This window comes from Bombina bombina, chromosome 9 (genome assembly GCF_027579735.1).
Source record: "Bombina bombina isolate aBomBom1 chromosome 9, aBomBom1.pri, whole genome shotgun sequence".
NCBI lineage: Eukaryota > Metazoa > Chordata > Amphibia > Anura > Bombinatoridae > Bombina > Bombina bombina.
In genome coordinates this window covers 279,162,341-279,185,698 of record NC_069507.1, presented here as the reverse complement: position 1 = coordinate 279,185,698, position 23,358 = coordinate 279,162,341, and the positions used below count along the sequence as shown (strand labels likewise).

General features: G+C 41.4%; 1 protein-coding gene across 5 annotated transcripts in view; it reads left to right on the top strand.

The window, feature by feature from the left end:
* Positions 1-23,358, top strand: part of LOC128640335 (tyrosine-protein phosphatase non-receptor type 6) — a 601,976-nt gene that overhangs the window by 458,394 nt on the left and 120,224 nt on the right. For all 5 annotated transcript variants that reach the window (XM_053692826.1, XM_053692828.1, XM_053692827.1 and 2 more), the window contains one exon: positions 9,371-9,551. In XM_053692826.1, coding sequence (XP_053548801.1) covers positions 9,371-9,551 — 181 coding nt within the window. The remainder of the gene's footprint in view (positions 1-9,370; positions 9,552-23,358) is intronic.

Below are 23,358 nucleotides of genomic sequence, written 5' to 3'. Positions count from 1 at the left end.
AGTAACATGACTATTACATGTGTCTGGTTCTGTGTGATATGTATTATATTATATGTTCTGCAGTTAGTACCCGGTGTGTAAGTAACATGACTATTACATGTGTCTGGTTCTGTGTGATCTGTATTATATTATATGTTCTGCAGTCAGTACCCAGTGTTTAAGTAACATGACTATTACATGTGTCTGGTTCTGTGTGATTTGTATTATATTATATGTTCTACAGTTAGTACCCGGTGTGTAAGTAACATGACTATTACATGTGTCTGGTTCTGTGTGATATGTATTATATTATATGTTCTGCAGTTAGTACCAGTGTGTAAGTAACATGACTATTACATGCGTCTGGTTCTGTGTGATATGTATTATATTATATGTTCTGCAGTTAGTACCCGGTGTGTAAGTAACATGACTATTACATGTGTCTGGTTCTGTGTGATCTGTATTATATTATATGTTCTGCAGTTAGTACCCGGTGTGTAAGTAACATGATTATTACATGTGTCTGGTTCTGTGTGATATGTATTATATTATATGTTCTGCAGTTAGTACCGGTGTGTAAGTAACATGACTATTACATGTGTCTGGTTCTGTGTGATATGTATTATATTATATGTTCTGCAGTTAGTACCGGTGTGTAAGTAACATGACTATTACATGTGTCTGGTTCTGTGTGATATGTATTATATTATATGTTCTGCTGTTAGTACCTGGTGTGTAAGTAACATGACTATTACACGTGTCTGGTTCTGTGTGATATGTATTATATTATATGTTCTGCTGTTAGTACCCTGGTGTGTAAGTAACATGACTATTACACGTGTCTGGTTCTGTGTGATATGTATTATATTATATGTTCTGCAGTTAGCACCGGTGTGTAAGTAACATGACTATTACATGTGTCTGGTTCTGTGTGATATGTATTATATTATATGTTCTGCAGTTAGTACCCAGTGTGTAAGTAACATGACTATTACACGTGTCTGGTTCTGTGTGATATGTATTATATTATATGTTCTGCAGTTAGTACCGGTGTGTAAGTAACATGACTATTACATGTGTCTGGTTCTGTGTGATATGTATTATATTATATGTTCTGCAGTTAGTACCAGTGTGTAAGTAACATGACTATTACATGTGTCTAGTTCTGTGTGATATGTATTATATTATATGTTCTGCAGTTAGTACCGGTGTGTAAGTAACATGACTATTATATGTGTCTGGTTCTGTGTGATATGTATTATATTATATGTTCTGCAGTTAGTGCCGGTGTGTAAGTAACATGACTATTACATGTGCCTGGTTCTGTGTGATATGTATTATATTATATGTTCTGCAGTTAGTACCTGGTGTGTAAGTAACATGACTATTACATGTGTCTGGTTCTGTATGATATGTATTATATTATATGTTCTGCAGTTAGTACCTGGTGTGTAAGTAACATGACTATTACACGTGTCTGGTTCTGTGTGATCTGTATTATATTATATGTTCTACAGTTAGTACCCAGTGTGTAAGTAACATGACTATTACATGTGTCTGGTTCTGTGTGATATGTATTATATTATATGTTCTACAGTTAGTACCCGGTGTGTAAGTAACATGACTATTACATGTGTCTGGTTCTGTGTGATATGTATTATATTATATGTTCTGCAGTTAGTACCCAGTGTGTAAGTAACATGACTATTACATGTGTCTGGTTCTGTGTGATATGTATTATATTATATGTTCTACAGTTAGTACCCAGTGTGTAAGTAACATGACTATTATATGTGTCTGGTTCTGTGTGATATGTATTATATTATATGTTCTGCAGTTAGTACCGGTGTGTAAGTAACATGACTATTACATGTGTCTGGTTCTGTGTGATCTGTATTATATTATATGTTCTGCAGTTAGTACCGGTGTATAAGTAACATGACTATTACATGTGTCTGGTTCTGTGTGATATGTATTATATTATATGTTCTGCAGTTAGTACCTGGTGTGTAAGTAACATGACTATTACATGTGTCTGGTTCTGTGTGATATGTATTATATTATATCTTCTGCAGTTAGTACCTGGTGTGTAAGTAACATGACTATTACATGTGTCTGGTTCTGTGTGATATGTATTATATTATATGTTCTACAGTTAGTACGGGTGTGTAAGTAACATGACTATTACATGTGTCTGGTTCTGTGTGATATGTATTATATTATATGTTCTGCAGTTAGTACCAGTGTGTAAGTAACATGACTATTACATGTGTCTAGTTCTGTGTGATATGTATTATATTATATGTTCTGCAGTTAGTACCGGTGTGTAAGTAACATGACTATTACATGTGTCTGGTTCTGTGTGATATGTATTATATTATATGTTCTGCAGTTAGTGCCGGTGTGTAAGTAACATGACTATTACATGTGTCTGGTTCTGTGTGATATGTATTATATTATATGTTCTGCAGTTAGTACCCAGTGTGTAAGTAACATGACTATTACACGTGTCTGGTTCTGTGTGATATGTATTATATTATATGTTCTGCAGTTAGTACCGGTGTGTAAGTAACATGACTATTACATGTGTCTGGTTCTGTGTGATATGTATTATATTATATGTTCTGCAGTTAGTATCAGTGTGTAAGTAACATGACTATTACATGTGTCTAGTTCTGTGTGATATGTATTATATTATATGTTCTGCAGTTAGTACCGGTGTGTAAGTAACATGACTATTATATGTGTCTGGTTCTGTGTGATATGTATTATATTATATGTTCTGCAGTTAGTGCCGGTGTGTAAGTAACATGACTATTACATGTGTCTGGTTCTGTGTGATATGTATTATATTATATGTTCTGCAGTTAGTACCTGGTGTGTAAGTAACATGACTATTACATGTGTCTGGTTCTGTGTGATATGTATTATATTATATGTTCTGCAGTTAGTACCCGGTGTGTAAGTAACATGACTATTACACGTGTCTGGTTCTGTGTGATCTGTATTATATTATATGTTCTGCTGTTAGTACCGGTGTGTAAGTAACATGACTATTACATGTGTCTGGTTCTGTGTGATATGTATTATATTATATGTTCTGCAGTTAGTACCAGTGTGTAAGTAACATGACTATTACACGTGTCTGGTTCTGTGTGATATGTATTATATTATATGTTCTGCAGTTAGTACCTGGTGTGTAAGTAACATGACTATTACACATGTCTGGTTCTGTGTGATCTGTATTATATTATATGTTCTACAGTTAGTACCCGGTGTGTAAGTAACATGACTATTACATGTGTCTGGTTCTGTGTGATATGTATTATATTATATGTTCTGCAGTTAGTACCCAGTGTGTAAGTAACATGACTATTACATGTGTCTGGTTCTGTGTGATATGTATTATATTATATGTTCTACAGTTAGTACCCAGTGTGTAAGTAACATGACTATTATATGTGTCTGGTTCTGTGTGATATGTATTATATTATATGTTCTGCAGTTAGTACCTGGTGTGTAAGTAACATGACTATTACATGTGTCTGGTTCTGTGTGATATGTATTATATTATATCTTCTGCAGTTAGTACCTGGTGTGTAAGTAACATGACTATTACATGTGTCTGGTTCTGTGTGATATGTATTATATTATATGTTCTACAGTTAGTACCGGTGTGTAAGTAACATGACTATTACATGTGTCTGGTTCTGTGTGATATGTATTATATTATATGTTCTGCAGTTAGTACCGGTGTGTAAGTAACATGACTATTACATGTGTCTGGTTCTGTGTGATATGTATTATATTATATGTTCTGCTGTTAGTACCCGGTGTGTAAGTAACATGACTATTACATGTGTCTGGTTCTGTGTGATATGTATTATATTATATGTTCTACAGTTAGTACCGGTGTGTAAGTAACATGACTATTACATGTGTCTGGTTCTGTGTGATATGTATTATATTATATGTTCTACAGTTAGTACCCGGTGTGTAAGTAACATGACTATTACATGTGTCTGGTTCTGTGTGATATGTATTATATTATATGTTCTGCAGTTAGTACCAGTGTGTAAGTAACATGACTATTACATGTGTCTAGTTCTGTGTGATATGTATTATATTATATGTTCTGCAGTTAGTACCGGTGTGTAAGTAACATGACTATTACATGTGTCTGGTTCTGTGTGATATGTATTATATTATATGTTCTGCAGTTAGTGCCGGTGTGTAAGTAACATGACTATTACATGTGTCTGGTTCTGTGTGATATGTATTATATTATATGTTCTACAGTTAGTACCCGGTGTATAAGTAACATGACTATTACATGTGTCTGGTTCTGTGTGATATGTATTATATGTTCTGCAGTTAGTACCCGGTGTGTAAGTAACATGACTATTACATGTGTCTGGTTCTGTGTGATATGTATTATATTATATGTTCTGCAGTTAGTACCCAGTGTGTAAGTAACATGACTATTACATGTGTCTGGTTCTGTGTGATATGTATTATATTATATGTTCTACAGTTAGTACCCAGTGTGTAAGTAACATGACTATTGTATGTGTCTGGTTCTGTGTGATATATATTATATTATATGTTCTGCAGTTAGTACCTGGTGTGTAAGTAACATGACTATTACATGTGTCTGGTTCTGTGTGATCTGTATTATATTATATGTTCTGCAGTTAGTACCGGTGTGTAAGTAACATGACTATTACATGTGTCTGGTTCTGTGTGATATGTATTATATTATATGTTCTGCAGTTAGTACCTGGTGTGTAAGTAACATGACTATTACATGTGTCTGGTTCTGTGTGATACGTATTATATTATATCTTCTGCAGTTAGTACCTGGTGTGTAAGTAACATGACTATTACATGTGTCTGGTTCTGTGTGATATGTATTATATTATATGTTCTACAGTTAGTACCGGTGTGTAAGTAACATGACTATTACATGTGTCTGGTTCTGTGTGATATGTATTATATTATATGTTCTGCAGTTAGTACCAGTGTGTAAGTAACATGACTATTACATGTGTCTGGTTCTGTGTGATATGTATTATATTATATGTTCTGCAGTTAGTACCGGTGTGTAAGTAACATGACTATTACATGTGTCTGGTTCTGTGTAATATGCATTATATTATATGTTCTGCAGTTAGTACCGGTGTGTAAGTAACATGACTATTACACGTGTCTGGTTCTGTGTGATCTGTATTATATTATATGTTCTGCAGTTAGTACCGGTGTGTAAGTAACATGACTATTACACGTGTCTGGTTCTGTGTGATATGTATTATATTATATGTTCTGCAGTTAGTACCCGGTGTGTAAGTAACATGACTATTACATGTGTCTGGTTCTGTGTGATCTGTATTATATTATATGTTCTGCAGTTAGTACCAGTGTGTAAGTAACATGACTATTACATGTGTCTGGTTCTGTGTGATCTGTATTATATTATATGTTCTGCAGTTAGTACCCAGTGTGTAAGTAACATGACTATTACACATGTCTGGTTCTGTGTGATATGTATTATATTATATGTTCTGCAGTTAGTACCCGGTGTGTAAGTAACATGACTATTACATGTGTCTGGTTCTGTGTGATATGTATTATATTATATGTTCTGCAGTTAGTACCGGTGTGTAAGTAACATGACTATTACATGTGTCTGGTTCTGTGTGATATGTATTATATTATATGTTCTGCTGTTAGTACCCGGTGTGTAAGTAACATGACTATTACATGTGTCTGGTTCTGTGTGATCTGTATTATATTATATGTTCTGCAGTTAGTACCCAGTGTGTAAGTAACATGACTATTACATGTGTCTGGTTCTGTGTGATATGTATTATATTATATGTTCTGCAGTTAGTACCGGTGTGTAAGTAACATGACTATTATATGTGTCTGGTTCTGTGTGATCTGTATTATATTATATGTTCTACAGTTAGTACCCGGTGTGTAAGTAACATGATTATTACATGTGTCTGGTTCTGTGTGATGTGTATTATATTATATGTTCTGCTGTTAGTACCTGGTGTGTAAGTAACATGACTATTACACGTGTCTGGTTCTGTGTGATATGTATTATATTATATGTTCTGCAGTTAGTACCGGTGTGTAAGTAACATGACTATTACATGTGTCTGGTTCTGTGTGATATGTATTATATTATATGTTCTGCAGTTAGTGCCGGTGTGTAAGTAACATGACTATTACACGTGTCTGGTTCTGTGTGATATGTATTATATTATATGTTCTGCAGTTAGTACCGGTGTGTAAGTAACATGACTATTACACGTGTCTGGTTCTGTGTGATATGTATTATATGTTCTGCAGTTAGTACCGGTGTGTAAGTAACATGACTATTACACGTGTCTGGTTCTGTGTGATCTGTATTATATTATATGTTCTGCAGTTAGTACCCAGTGTGTAAGTAACATGACTATTACACGTGTCTGGTTCTGTGTGATATGTATTATATTATATGTTCTGCAGTTAGTACCCAGTGTGTAGGTAACATGACTATTACACGTGTCTGGTTCTGTGTGATATGTATTATATTATATGTTCTGCAGTTAGTACCGGTGTGTAAGTAACATGACTATTACATGTGTCTGGTTCTGTGTGATATGTATTATATTATATGTTCTGCAGTTAGTACCCAGTGTGTAAGTAACATGACTATTACATGTGTCTGGTTCTGTGTGATTTGTATTATATTATATGTTCTACAGTTAGTACCCGGTGTGTAAGTAACATGTCTATTACATGTGTCTGGTTCTGTGTGATATGTATTATATTATATGTTCTGCAGTTAGTAACAGTGTGTAAGTAACATGACTATTACATGTGTCTGGTTCTGTGTGATATGTATTATATTATATGTTCTACAGTTAGTACCGGTGTGTAAGTAACATGACTATTACATGTGTCTGGTTCTGTGTGATATGTATTATATTATATGTTCTACAGTTAGTACCCGGTGTGTAAGTAACATGATTATTACATGTGTCTGGTTCTGTGTGATATGTATTATATTATATGTTCTGCAGTTAGTACCGGTGTGTAAGTAACATGACTATTACATGTGTCTGGTTCTGTGTGATATGTATTATATTATATGTTCTACAGTTAGTACTCGGTGTGTAAGTAACATGATTATTACATGTGTCTGGTTCTGTGTGATATGTATTATATTATATGTTCTGCAGTTAGTACCGGTGTGTAAGTAACATGACTATTACATGTGTCTGGTTCTGTGTGATATGTATTATATTATATGTTCTGCAGTTAGTACCCGGTGTGTAAGTAACATGATTATTACATGTGTCTGGTTCTGTGTGATATGTATTATATTATATGTTCTGCAGTTAGTGCCGGTGTGTAAGTAACATGACTATTACACGTGTCTGGTTCTGTGTGATATGTATTATATTATATGTTCTACAGTTAGTACCCGGTGTGTAAGTAACATGACTATTACATGTGTCTGGTTCTGTGTGATATGTATTATATTATATGTTCTACAGTTAGTACCTGATGTGTAAGTAACATGACTATTACATGTGTCTGGTTCTGTGTGATATGTATTATATTATATGTTCTACAGTTAGTACCCGGTGTGTAAGTAACATGACTATTACATGTGTCTGGTTCTGTGTGATATGTATTATATTATATGTGCTGCCGTTAGTGCCGGTGTTTAAGTAACATGACTATTACATGTGTCTGGTTCTGTGTGATATGTATTATATTATATGTTCTACAGTTAGTACCCAGTGTGTAAGTAACATGACTATTACACGTGTGTGGTTCTGTGTGATATGTATTATATTATATGTTCTGCAGTTAGTACCGGTGTGTAAGTAACATGACTATTACACGTGTCTGGTTCCGTGTGATATGTATTATATTATATGTTCTGCAGTTAGTACCGGTGTGTAAGTAACATGACTATTACACGTGTCTGATTCTGTGTGATCTGTATTATATTATATGTTCTGCAGTTAGTACCGGTGTGTAAGTAACATGACTATTACACATGTCTGGTTCTGTGTGATATGTATTATATTATATGTTCTGCAGTTAGTACCGGTGTGTAAGTAACATGACTATTACACGTGTCTGGTTCTGTGTGATATGTATTATATTATATGTTCTGCAGTTAGTACCGGTGTGTAAGTAACATGACTATTACATGTGTCTGGTTCTGTGTGATCTGTATTATATTATATGTTCTGCAGTTAGTACCAGTGTGTAAGTAACATGACTATTACATGTGTCTGGTTCTGTGTGTTATGTATTATATTATATGTTCTGCAGTTAGTACCAGTGTGTAAGTAACATGACTATTACATGTGTCTGGTTCTGTGTGATATGTATTATATTATATGTTCTACAGTTAGTACCCAGTGTGTAAGTAACATGACTATTACACGTGTCTGGTTCTGTGTGATATGTATTATATTATATGTTCTGCAGTTAGTACCGGTGTGTAAGTAACATGACTATTACATGTGTCTGGTTCTGTATGATATGTATTATATTATATGTTCTGCAGTTAGTACCCAGTGTGTAAGTAACATGACTATTACATGTGTCTGGTTCTGTGTGATCTGTATTATATTATATGTTCTGCAGTTAGTACCAGTGTGTAAGTAACATGACTATTACATGTGTCTGGTTCTGTGTGTTATGTATTATATTATATGTTCTGCAGTTAGTACCAGTGTGTAAGTAACATGACTATTACATGTGTCTGGTTCTGTGTGTTATGTATTATATTATATGTTCTGCAGTTAGTACCAGTGTGTAAGTAACATGACTATTACATGTGTCTGGTTCTGTGTGATATGTATTATATTATATGTTCTACAGTTAGTACCCAGTGTGTAAGTAACATGACTATTACACGTGTCTGGTTCTGTGTGATATGTATTATATTATATGTTCTGCAGTTAGTACCGGTGTGTAAGTAACATGACTATTACATGTGTCTGGTTCTGTGTGATATGTATTATATTATATGTTCTGCAGTTAGTACCGGTGTGTAAGTAACATGACTATTACATGTGTCTGGTTCTGTGTGATATGTAATATTATATGTTCTGCAGTTAGTACCGGTGTGTAAGTAACATGACTATTACATGTGTCTGGTTCTGTGTGATATGTAATATTATATGTTCTGCAGTTAGTACCGGTGTGTAAGTAACATGACTATTACACGTGTCTGGTTCTGTGTGATATGTATTATATTATATGTTCTGCAGTTTGTGCCTGGTCTATATTTTTCATAAGTCCCTCCCTTAAAGCGACAATATGGCAACCTTATCTGTATCATGTAATAAATCGTGTGTTCTTGTTCCTACAGATGGTATCATGGCTACCTGTCAGGGGCAGACGCAGAGAAGTTGCTACAGGAGAAAGCAGAACTGTGGACTTTCCTGGTAAGGGAAAGCCGCAGTAAGCCGGGAGACTTTGTGATCTCTGTGCTAACCACAGGAGAGAAGGACGGAAAATACAGAGTCACTCACATCAAAATATTCTGCCAGGTGCAGTATCAAATCTTATAATGTGCAGTATAATGTGTGTGCCTGTGTATAGTACAGGGCTCTGCCTCCGTATATACCATGTAATCTCATGTGTATGGGCAGTTACATACTGTGCAATTCTACATACATGTGTCCGTTATATACTGTGTAATCCTACGTAAATGTGTCAGTTATCTACTGTGTAAACCAACATACGTGTCCGTTATATACTGTGTAATCCTACGTAAATGTGTCAGTTATCTACTGTGTAAACCAACATACGTGTCCGTTATATACTGTGTAATCCTACGTAATTGTGTCAGTTATCTACTGTGTAAACCAACATACGTGTCCGTTATATACTGTGTAATCCTACGTAATTGTGTCAGTTATCTACTGTGTAAACCAACATACGTGTCCGTTATATACTGTGTAATCCTACGTAATTGTGTCAGTTATCTACTGTGTAAACCAACATACGTGTCCATTATATACTGTGTAATCCTACGTAATTGTGTCAGTTATCTACTGTGTAAACCAACATACGTGTCCGTTATATACTGTGTAATCCTACGTAATTGTGTCAGTTATCTACTGTGTAAACCAACATACGTGTCCATTATATACTGTGTAATCCTACGTAATTGTGTCAGTTATCTACTGTGTAAACCAACATACGTGTCCGTTATATACTGTGTAATCCTACGTAATTGTGTCAGTTATCTACTGTGTAAACCAACATACGTGTCAGTTATATACTGTGTAATCCTACGTAATTGTGTCAGTTATCTACTGTGTAAACCAACATACGTGTCCGTTATATACTGTGTAATCCTTCGTAATTGTGTCAGTTATCTACTGTGTAAACCAACATACGTGTCCGTTATATACTGTGTAATCCTACGTAATTGTGTCAGTTATCTACTGTGTAAACCAACATACGTGTCCGTTATATACTGTGTAATCCTACGTAAATGTGTCAGTTATCTACTGTGTAAACCAACATACGTGTCCGTTATATACTGTGTAATCCTACGTAATTGTGTCAGTTATCTACTGTGTAAACCAACATACGTGTCCGTTATATACTGTGTAATCCTACGTAAATGTGTCAGTTATCTACTGTGTAAACCAACATACGTGTCCGTTATATACTGTGTAATCCTACGTAATTGTGTCAGTTATCTACTGTGTAAACCAACATACGTGTCCGTTATATACTGTGTAATCCTACGTAAATGTGTCAGTTATCTACTGTGTAAACCAACATACATGTGTCCGTTTATATACTGTGTAATCCTACATACATGTGTCCATTATATACTGTGTAATCCTACGTAATTGTGTCAGTTACCTACTGTGTAAACCAACATACGTGTCCGTTATATACTGTGTAATCCTACGTAAATGTGTCAGTTATCTACTGTGTAAACCAACATATATGTGTCCGTTTATATACCGTAACCCTACAAACATGTGTCGGTTATATACAGTGCAACCCTACAAACATGTCAGTTATACACCGTGTAACCCTACAAACATGTGTCAGTTATATATCGTGTAATCCTACAAACATGTGTCAGTTATATACCGTGTAATCCTACAAACATGTGTCGGTTATATACCGTGTAATCCTACAAACATGTGTCCGTTATATATCGTGTAATCCTACAAACATGTGTCAGTTATATACCGTGTAATCCTACAAACATGTGTCCGTTATATACTGTGTAGTCCTACAAACATGTGTCAGTTATATACCGTGTAATCCTACAAACATGTGTCAGTTATATACCGTGTAATCCTACAAACATGTGTCAGTTATATACCGTGTAATCCTACAAACATGTCAGTTATATACCGTGTAACCCTACAAACATGTCAGTTATATACCGTGTAATCCTACAAACATGTGTCAGTTATATACCGTGTAATCCTACAAACATGTCAGTTATATACCGTGTAACCCTACAAACATGTCAGTTATATACCGTGTAATCCTACAAACATGTCAGTTATATACCGTGTTACCCTACAAACATGTCAGTTATATACTGTGTAACCTTACAAACATGGGTCAGTTATATACCGTGTAACCCTACAAACATGTCAGTTATATACTGTGTAATCCTAAAAACATGTGTCCGTTATATACCGTGTAACCCTACATAAGTAATTAAATGCCCTATCCTCCTGGCTTGCTGTAATAACTTACCAGTCATGAAACTGACTGACACATAACTTAACTTATAACTTAACTTTACCATAAATGACTTTGGTAATACATAACTTGAATAATGACACAAACACAGGGTGTGGGTATAAAGACCCGTAGGGTCCGCATTTATTATAGAACATAGGAACCGGCTGGAAGCAACTCAGCAAACCTTAAACCAGGTGGCGGCAATCTAGCTAGGAGAGTAAGTACCCCCCGCTAGGAAATTGGACCACGCCCGTGAATGCCTACACAAGCGGAGCTTAGCTGCACGCACAGACTTAGGGAGTTCTCGATGCTCCTCTCAGGGAGGTGCACCCCATCCCTCCTGTAGAGGCTTCTCCCAGCCGTTGTGATGTTCCCATGTTCCACAACAAACCCTACTGACCGCGCTAGGACAAATCCTAACCTCCCTGTTCAGTTTCTTTCTGACCTGAAAGGCCACCCTGTGGGCTGCACATGGCGCCACTCAATTCTGGGGATGCTATTGGACCACCCTATCTTAACATTGGGACCCATGTCTGGAAAGTGTACAAATCAGACTAAATCACCCCACTGAGCAGTTTGCACGGCAGGAGCCCCATATCACTACCACGTGCGTGAATGATCATAACTTGGGGTTTGTCCCACCTGTGCAATGCCCCGTGCAGCAACCCAGGCAGATCCTGCCAACTCAAACCCCTACGACCTAGCCACCTAACAGTGACCCAATGGGGGGGGGACCCAGTTGTTGCCCGTCAGGGCTCGACGATCGCTCTCAGCTCCGCCCAGTGAATGTAGGAGTGACCCGCGATCAGCAGTCTCAGTGGACCATCTCTTGGCCCTGTAAAGAAACAACAGTTAACTGGGAACATCGCAACATGAGAAAACAAAACATTCATATTGTTAATGTCCTAACATACAACATGTATCTCTTAGACCTCCATCTCCCCAACGCCCTAATGTAGTCGGCAGACCAACACAAACCCGCGGCAGCGGTAGACGCTCCAACCCTGAAGGAGTGGGGGCAATGACCCTTGGGTCAAGGCCCGCTTTCCATGCTGCCCAGCTCAGGCCTCTCCTGCATTGAAATCTGGTCAACGGGGAACCGTCCTCGTGAACCAGAAATTGTAATGGACCCTCCGGATCGCGTCCATATAGGCCCTAAGCAAGGCCCTAAGCAACCTGACTGGGCAACAAACTGAGCCCGTGGCGGGTTAAGACGTCCAACTCCTTTCCCTTCTCGGTCTGTCTTTGATCTGGAGAGGAAAATTAGATCAGATGACTCGTCGTTCTTGACGTGAGGAGGCCTACAGACCCCCGGGCTTGTACCACCCTAAGTGCCCCGTGAAAAACCAGCCCAAAGGCAGCGGAGAACGGGTACCCTTGTCGGCAGGAGAACCCACCACAGGCACAGTTTGACACAGGAACCAATCTCTTGATGGTAACGGGCTCCCTAACGTCCCTTGTTCTGGGCACCATACGCCCCCCAGCCCGTCAACACCTGCCCGACCAGGAAGGTTCTTGAAGAGCCGAGAGGCCATAAAATTTACAGAAGAAGGACACGGCAGTCAGCCGAGATCCGACTGACCCTTTAGAAAAACCCCATTACCTTTAAGCTCGTTGATCTGTCTCTAAAGACCCCATTGGACAACACCTCAAGATGGCCGGCTCGTCCTATCACAGAAGGTGATCTATTTAGACCAATGCTTCACATAAGCGGTCCAAGTAGAGAGGGCCAGCGAAGAACGGATCATGGCAATCAAAGATCTCCCACCGGCGCAACCTGCCATAAATAATAGGAACAAACGACTCCGTTAATGTCCGCCTGAGGAGCCAACGCATAGAATGCTTTCCATTGAAACGAAAGAGCGCATCAGCAATTCAGCAATTCTATTCTGGACGCCGGGTGCAGACACTTCAGCACCAGCATGCGAGGGTACCGCACTACCGCGGGAGATCCCCACGAGAGCATGTTAACAGCAACATGACGCTCTTGTTATCCATCCAGAACACGACCTCCTGATCCCTTAGCTGCTCACGCTAGACCTCAAAGGCAATAATAATGGGGGGGGGGGGAGCTCTAACAGGCTAAACTTCTTAACAAGCCCCTTAGAACCCATGACCGAGGCCATGGGCCGGCACTCCAGTGACCGGACAAGAAGGACCCCCACCCGTGAGACCCTGCCGCATCAGTAAACAACTGAATTACCATGTTGGAAGGAACAGACTTCGACCATGAGCAGATCTCATTAAAAATGGTTCCAGAATTGTCCCCATACTGCCAAGTCATCAAACATTTCTGCCATTACACAAAACTCACTCGCTTGTGACCGCTCGCCGCCCGACGCCCTTCGAGCCGCCGAAGAAAATTCTGCTAATAGGAATAATCCTACCAGCGAAATTCAGAAGAACCAACATGGTCTGGAGATCCTTCATGGAACCAACAAAGGACCCGATTTCCCGAACCGTACCAACCATACGGGCAATCGTATCCGGTAGCAAATGACACTGCATTAACGATGAGTCAATCTTGATACCCAAAAGGTAAGGAACGTGCAAAGGCACTGGGCCTTACCCTCCGCCAGAGGGACACCCATTCTGGCCAGCAAAAATCGAATCACTTTCATCAGGAAAGCACACACAGCATATCCAAACAGCAGGACATCGTCCAGGCAATGTGCCAGGCCATCAAAACAGCAATCACTGAGATGGCCCAGTGCAAGAAGCTCTGAAGGCTTCAAAATGAGCACATGATATAGAACAGCTCATAGGCAAGCTTTTGTCCACAAAATACTTGCCTTCACACCAACATCCCCTGAGGTGTAAGGAGGAGGGATGAATGGGAAGCATCCAAAATGCTGATACCACATCCAGGTTTGCCCTCCATACCAGTGATAACGCGTCATCAAAGGACTGGTAGTAAACCGAACTGGCTCAGGGGAAATAGCGTTGCTGCCCGACCTCCCTCTAGGGAAGGAAAGGTGCTGGATGAGCCGGGACTTACCCGGCTCCTTCTTAGGAACAACCCCAAGAGGAGAGAGGAACCAATCCTTGAATCGGAATCTCCACAAATGAGCCAGCCATGCGGCCCAAAGCAATCTCCTTGTCCCTCTTTTTCCTCACAATGCTAGGAAATTCGTATGCCGATTTCGTAAACCCTATATTGCAAAGCTGAAGGGGATAATGAATCCCTGACGGAGGCCCCCGCCTAGCAAGGCAGCCACCCTCCTATCCGAATTACGGCTACCAATTGCGGCTACCCTCAGTGGGGTGGCCACCCTTTCCGGCAGTGAAAGGTTTGAAACTGGAACTAGGCTGCTCTTGCGACCGGCCTGCATCGTGGGATCTGTTACACTCCAACCGGAGTGGCCACCCCGCGATGCTTACTCACGTGGCAAAACGCACGCCGGCCCATTGGGGCAGAGCTTATTCTGGAACTGCGCAGCAAATACCTGTGGGACACCGTTGAGAACGCTAAGGAGCGCAATTGCCCGGGGACCAGCAGAGACCTGCCCGGGCAAAAAAAGGCTTTTTGGGCCCGAACTATGCCCCTAACCACGAATCTACGTCGCCAAATTCAGGAGGGGATTACCAACCATCTATCGCCGAACGCGACGTCATAATCCCGCCATGCCCGTTCCCGAAACCGCTCGCAAGCGGTTTAGATGGCATCTTGCTATTTGAGGATATTCAGAGCCCGATCGGGAAGTTTAGCGATGTAACACCGCCATTTCTTCCTGGTGATAGACCTTGGTCGAAAGTTCAAACCTATGCACATATTTACCCTCTTGAATGCGTCTAACAGTTTTGGACTTCAGATGCTCGAGAAGGCTTAGTTAGAGGGCCGCCTGTGCTTGTCCCCATACATGGCCGTTGCACGCCCAGCTGTCGCCCCAGGGATCTGCAATGGAACACAGGGCTCTAGCAAGAGGAACCAGGGGAGAGGGGGAGGACCCATGGCCTTACGCACCTTGACTAACCACTTCATCATCTTATACATTCCCATCTGCCCTTTAACCTCCGCCCCCTGGGACCTATCACTCACTCAGACCCAGAATCATCCGAAGATGAACTAAAGCCCCTATGCCCGAAAGATAAAATGGTCTCACCAGTTCCAAGAGGGGCAGCTGTACTCTTCCTTGCCACGACCACCCGGACTGGACTGCATTTGCACCCAAGCATTCTGTGGCTCCATGAGATTCACCACTTCTTGCGATTCCATGCTCTCCAGCTCCAAGAGGGGCGCTGCACAGGCAGGGGATCAGAGGACGTTGACGGATGTTCTCGACTCCGCTCCTCCTCCTCAATACCAACTGCACCGGACTGCATGGCCGCTAACTCATTCTGAGAATCCATGATTTTCTGTAATGAAAAATGAAAGAGAGGAGTACCACGGGGAGAGGACAAAGGCTGATCAACAATGTCATCAACCCCCCAGGACTAACACTCCTGCGCCTTGTGCCACAAGCAGACTCCACACACTCAGACACACTGCCCGCATGTACATTCAATACTGCTTCAGCAAACTGAACCTGCCTGCCCACTACCTGAACTGCACTCGCAGGGACCCCCTGACATAACTTGGGGGGGGGGTGATAGGGGCCTTTTTGGGAGAAACCCTAGTGGTGACACCCAGGGAGGCCACGCTGAGGGCCACACCTGCAGGTGACTCACGCTTGCCCCCACGATGTGTTGCCAGAGGAGGCCGCACGGCTCCTACTAAGCCGTGATTAACTAGCGGCCTTTCTCTTGCCCCCCGCCTGACTAGGCAATGACTGAGGCCCTAAATTATCCATATCCACTGACGTATCCCCGGTCAGGCCTGCGGCCTGCTCATAATCGCCAGAAATTGACCCCCATCTGAGCTCACCATCCTGCAAATTGTCCCCACGTGACTCTGGGTCTAAGTCCCCTAAAGCGCCAACATATTGCCCCCAAGAGGCTTCTTGGCCTTGGCCCCCTAAAGCACTCGACAAAATGCCCCCACGCGAGCGCTGTACCCCTGTGCCAAGCTGCGCACCCCCTGCGGGCCTCGCCCCCCCCCCCCCAGGCACTCCTCTCTCACCTGAGCACCCCGGAGGCGAAGACGACGCTACCCGCATTGCTGCCGCTGCCCGAATGCCAGTCCGGAAGTGACGTCACTGACGCAACGTCACTGGAAATGGCCACCGGAAGTGACGTCATCCAAAGCGGACATGGCCGCCCACGTGGATGACGGTTCCCGCGCCGCAGACCGACGAGCCGAAGACGGATGAGGAGACCCGAAGCCGCCATTACCGAAGGGGAAACTACCGCCCGACCGAACCGCTAAGGACTGGAGGAGCGCGCGTCGTGGCCGACGGAGAAGGTAAGGGAATGCTCCCACTAGGCACACCACCGACACCTTAGGGGCAGCATTCGCGATGCTGGAAAATAACCCCAGACACAGCCCCCACATGGCTAAATGGGAGGGGGACAGGGAGACAAAGCAGGGACTATATTATCAAGCGGGCAGATAAAGAGGCCAAGAGGAAGGGGGGGGGGAACCCCGGGCCCACAGGATACAAATAGGAGGAAAAACCGGGGAGCGACTCAACGGGTCCTGGGGTTAACATGGCACAACATCTTCCTCAGTTTCAAAGTCGATCATAAATTTTTCCAACTCCCCCACTCTCACAGGATCTGTGGCTGAACAATCCATGCTGCAGCAAACTGGTAACAGACAGCATGACAGATCCTGCAAGTGAAGACAAGCTGGAAAGAGGGTTTGGGGCCTGTAGCTTGGCTTCTTAAAGGTGAGCCCTGTACCCACCCACAAAAATGCAACATTGTTGCCACTTCACAGCAGCTCACTCCTAAGGGCCTTAATTCTTATGTTCGTTCTGGGCTATGCTGCCCTCCACTGTCTAACAAGTCAGTTATATACCGTGTAACCCTACAAACATGTCAGTTATATACCGTGTAATCCTACAAACATGTGTCACTTATATACCGTGTAATCCTACAAACATGTGTCAGTTATATACCGTGTAACCCTACAAACATGTCAGTTATATACCGTGTAATCCTACAAACATGTGTCACTTATATACCGTGTAACCCTACAAACATGTCAGTTATATACCGTGTAATCCTACAAACATTTGTCAGTTATATACTGTGTAACCCTACAAACATGTGTCAGTTATATACCATGTAACACTACAAACATGTCAGTTATATACCGTGTAACCCTACAAACATGTGTCAGTTATATACCGTGTAACCCTACAAACATGTCAGTTATATACCGTGTAACCCTACAAACATGTGTCAGTTATATACCATGTAACCCTACAAACATGTGTCAGTTATATACCGTGTAACCCTACAAACATGTCAGTTATATACTGTGTAATCCTACAAACATGTGTCAGTTATATACCATGTAACCCTACAAACATGTGTCAGTTATATACAGTGTAACCCTACAAACATGTGTCAGTTATATACCGTGTAACCCTACAAACATGTCAGTTATATACCGTGTAACCCTACAAACATCTGTCAGTTATATACCGTGTAACCCTACAAACATGTGTCAGTTATATACCGTGTAACCCTACAAACATGTCAGTTATAAACCGTGTAACCCTACAAACATGTGTCAGTTATATACCGTGTAACCCTACAAACATGTCAGTTATATACCGTGTAACCCTACAAACATGTCAGTTATAAACCGTGTAACCCTACAAACATGTGTCAGTTATATACCGTGTAACCCTACAAACATGTCAGTTATATACCGTGTAACCCTACAAACATGTGTCAGTTATATACTGTATGATCCTACATACATGTGTAAACCTGTAGGAAGCTTAAGAGCCATGTCACTGCCCCTTACACTCACACCTACCAGATGGTTAATCATTTAGTAGCCTGAGAGTCATGTCACTGCCCCTTACACTAACACCTACCAGATGGTTAATCATTTAGTAGCCTGAGAGTCATGTCACTGCCCCTTACACTAACATCTACCAGATGGTTAATCATTTAGTAAGCTGTAAGTAGCCTGAGAGTCATGTCACTGTCCCTTACACTCACACCTACCAGATGGTTAATCATTTAGTACAGCGGTTCCCAACCTGTGGTACGTGTACCCCTGGGGGTACTTGGCAGACCAGTTGGGGGTACTCAAAAATATTGTTGGTAATGGCGGAAGATCCGGGGGGAGGGTCGGGGGGGCACTCTCAATGGGTCATCAACTAATAACCATCGTGGAACTGTGGAAGGAAGGAGCGTTCAGCTGGAAAGTGACAAGTGAAGTCCTAGCCTGGCATATAGGCAGATGGGAGCCCCTGCACCTGAAATATGTGGACCGGGTGTGGATGACTCTGGTCCACATATTAATGATCACCCTGTCACCAGACAGCTTAGCCTCCTGCTTCACCCACCCCCGTGCACAAAATGTTGACTGCGAGTGCGCAGTTAGAAACAGCACTGCAGCAGTATAGCTGCGTAGACACGTGTGGTAGAGCTGTGGAGGTTGCGAGTCACACAGGCGAGGTGGGTCTGCATTCCCAAATAAGTTATAGTCAGTGCTGGTAAGTAAAGTACTATGCTAGTGCTTGCTTGAGTCAGATTGCTTCACTTCCAACTAAAAACGTCCATAGTGGCTGGGTGGTTTATATCGATCTGATCTCACAAATTAAAATATTTATTTTTCTGATCATTACGCTTTGACTCCCCCCCCCCAGGGCCGTGTTTAGGGGCAACCAGGCAGCTGCCAGGGGCGCCAGCCACACAGCAGGGCTCCTTCTGAGAATGAGATCTGAGCTTTAATCCTGTTGATACACGTACAGTCGTATGCCATTCAGATATAGCTTACCTCCCCTATAAAAAAAGCGCTTCCTTTATTTTGAAGGATGGGTGTGGGTAACGAAGAGAGGGGGTACTCATAAATGAAAAGCCTAATCAAGGGGTACGGGAGAGAAAAAAGGTTGGGAACCGCTGATTTAGTAGCCTGAGAGTCATGTCACTGCCCCTTACACTAACACCTACCAGATGGTTAATCATTTAGTAAGCTGTAAGTAGCCTGAGAGTCATGTCACTGCCCCTTACACTCACACCTACCAGATGGTTAATCATTTAGTAACCTGTAAGTAGCCTGAGAGTCATGTCACTGCCCCTTACACTAACACCTACCAGATGGTTAATCATTTAGTAACCTGTAAATAGCCTGAGAGTCATGTCACTGCCCCTTACACTCACACCTACCAGATGGTTAATCATTTATTAAGCTGTAAGTAGACTGAGAGTCATGTCACTGCCCCTTATACTCACACCTACCAGATGGTTTATCAATTAGTAGCCAGAGAGTCATGTCACTGCCCCTTACACCTACTAGATGGTTATATCATTTAGTAACCTGTAAGTAGCCTGAGAGTCATGTCACTGCCCTTTACACTCACACCTACCAGATGGTTATATCATTTAGTAACCTGTAAGTAGCATTAGAGTCATGTCACTGTCACTTACACTCACACCTACTAGATGGTTATATCATTTAGTAATCTGTAAGTAGCCTGAGAGCCATGTTACTGCCCCTTACACTCACACATACCAGATGGTTAATCATTTAGTAACCTGTAAGTAGCCTGAGAGTCATTTCACTGCAACTTACACTCACACCTACCAGATGGTAATATTATTTAGTAACCTGTAAGTAGCTTGATAGCCATGTCACTGCCCCTTACACTCACACCTACCAGATGGATATATCATTTAGTAACCTGTAAGTAGCTTGAGAGCCATGTCACTGCCCCTTACACTCACACCTACCAGATGGTTATATCATTTAGAAACCTGTAAGTAGCCTGAGAGTCGTGTCACTGTCCCTTACGCTTACACCTACCAGATGGTTATATAATTTAGTAACCTGTAAGTAGCCTGAGAGTCGTGTCACTGTCCCTTACGCTTACACCTACCAGATGGTTATATAATTTAGTAACCTGTAAGTAGCCTGAGAGTCATGTCCCTTTCACTTACACTCAAACCTACCAGATGGTTATATCATTTAGTAACCTGTAAGTAGCTTGAGAGTCATGTCACTTACACTCACACCTACCAGATGGTTATATCATTTAGTAACCTGTAAGTAGCCTTAGAGCCATGTCACTGCCCCTGCACTCACACCTACCAGATGGTTATATCATTTAGTAACCTGTATGTAGCCTGAGAGTCATGTCACTGTCACTTACACTCACACCTACCAGATGGTTAATTCTTTAGTAACCTGTAAGTCACCTGAGAGTCATGTCACTGCCCCTTACACTCACAACTACCAGATGGTTATATCATTTAGTAACCTGTAAGTAGCCTGAGAGTCATGTCACTGTCACTTACACTCACACCTACCAGATAGTTATATTATTTAGTAATTTGTAAGTAGCCTGAGAGTCATGTCACTGCCCCTTACACTTACACCTACCAGGTGGTTGTAGCATTAGTAACCTGTAAGTAGCCTGAGAGTCATGTCACTGTCACTTACACTCACACCTACCAGATGGTTATATCATTTAGTAACCTGTAAGTAGCCTGAGAGTCATGTCACTGCCCCTTACACTAACACCTACCAGATAGTTAATCATTTAGTAGCCTGAGAGTCATGTCACTGCCCATTACACTAACACCTACCAGATGGTTAATCATTTAGTAAGCTGTAAGTAGCCTGAGAGTCATGTCACTGTCACTTACACTAACACCTACCAGATGGTTAATCATTTAGTAGCCTGAGAGTCATGTCACTGTCCCTTACACTAATACCTACCAGATGGTTAATCATTTAGTAGCCTGAGAGTAATGTCACTGTCCCTTACACTAACACCTACCAGATGGTTAATCATTAATTAAGCTGTAAGTAGCCTGAGAGTCATGTCACTGCCCCTTACACTCACAACTACCAGATGGATATATCATTTAGTAACATGTAAGTAGCCTGAGAGTCATGTCACTGCCCCTTACACTCACACTTACCAGATGGTTATATCATTTAGTAACCTGTAAGAAGCCTGAGAGTCATGTCACTGCCCCTTACACTCACACCTACCAGATGGTTATATCATTTAGTAACCTGTAAGTAGCCTGAGAGTCACGTCACTGCCCCTTACACTCACAACTACCAGATGGTTATATCATTTAGTAACCTGTAAGTAGCCTGAGAGTAATGTCACTGTCCCTTACACTCACACCTACCAGATGGTTATATCATTTAGTAGCCTGAGAGTCATGTCACTGCCCCTTACACTCACAACTACCAGATGGTTATATCACTTAGTAACCTGTAAGTAGCCTGAGAGTCATGTCACTGCCCCTTACACTCACAACTACCAGATGGTTATATCATTTAGTAACATGTAAGTAGCATGAGAGTCATGTCACAGCCCCTTACACCTACCAGATGGTTATATAATTTAGTAACCTGTAAGTAGCCTGAGAGTCATGTCACTGTCACTTACACTCACACCTACCAGATGGTTATATCATTTAGAAACCTGTAAGTAGCCTGAGAGTCATGTCACTGTCCCTTATGCTTACACCTACCAGATGGTTATATAATTTAGTAACCTGTAAGTAGCCTGACAGTCATGTCACTTTCACTTACACTCACACCTACCAGATGGTTATATCATTTAGTAGCCTGAGAGTCATGTCACTGCCCCTTACACTCACAACTACCAGATGGTTATATCATTTAGTAACCTGTAAGTAGCCTGAGAGTCATGTCACTGTCCCTTACACTCACACCTACCAGATGGTTATATCATTTAGTAGCCTGAGAGTCATGTCACTGCCCCTTACACTCACAACTACCAGATGGTTATATCATTTAGTAACCTGTAAGTAGCCTGAGAGTCATGTCACTGCCCCTTACACTCACAACTACCAGATGGTTATATAATTTAGTAACCTGTAAGTAGCATGAGAGTCATGTCACAGCCCCTTACACCTACCAGATGGTTATATAATTTAGTAACCTGTAAGTAGCCTGAGAGTCATGTCACTGTCACTTACACTCACACCTACCAGATGGTTATATCATTTAGAAACCTGTAAGTAGCCTGAGAGTCATGTCACTGTCCCTTACGCTTACACCTACCAGATGGTTATATAATTTAATAACCTGTAAGTAGCCTGAGAGTCATGTCACTTTCACTTACACTCACACCTACCAGATGGTTATATCATTTAATAACCTGTAAGTAGCTTGAGAGTGATGTCACTGTCCCTTACAGTCACACCTACCAGATGGTTATATCATTTAGTAACCTGTAAGTAGCATTAGAGCCATGTCACTGCCCCTGCACTCACACCTACCAGATGGTTATATCATTTTGTAACCTGTATGTAGCCTGAGAGTCATATCACTGCCCCTTACACTCACACCTACCAGATGGTTGTATTATTTAGTAACCTGTAAGTAGCCTGAGAGTCATGTCACTGCCCCTTACACTTACACCTACCAGGTGGTTGTAGCATTAGTAACCTGTAAGTAGCCTGAGAGTCATGTCACTGTCACTTACACTCACACCTACCAGATGGTTATATAATTTAGTAACCTGTAAGTAGCCTGAGAGTCATGTCACTGCCCCTTACACTCACACCTACCAG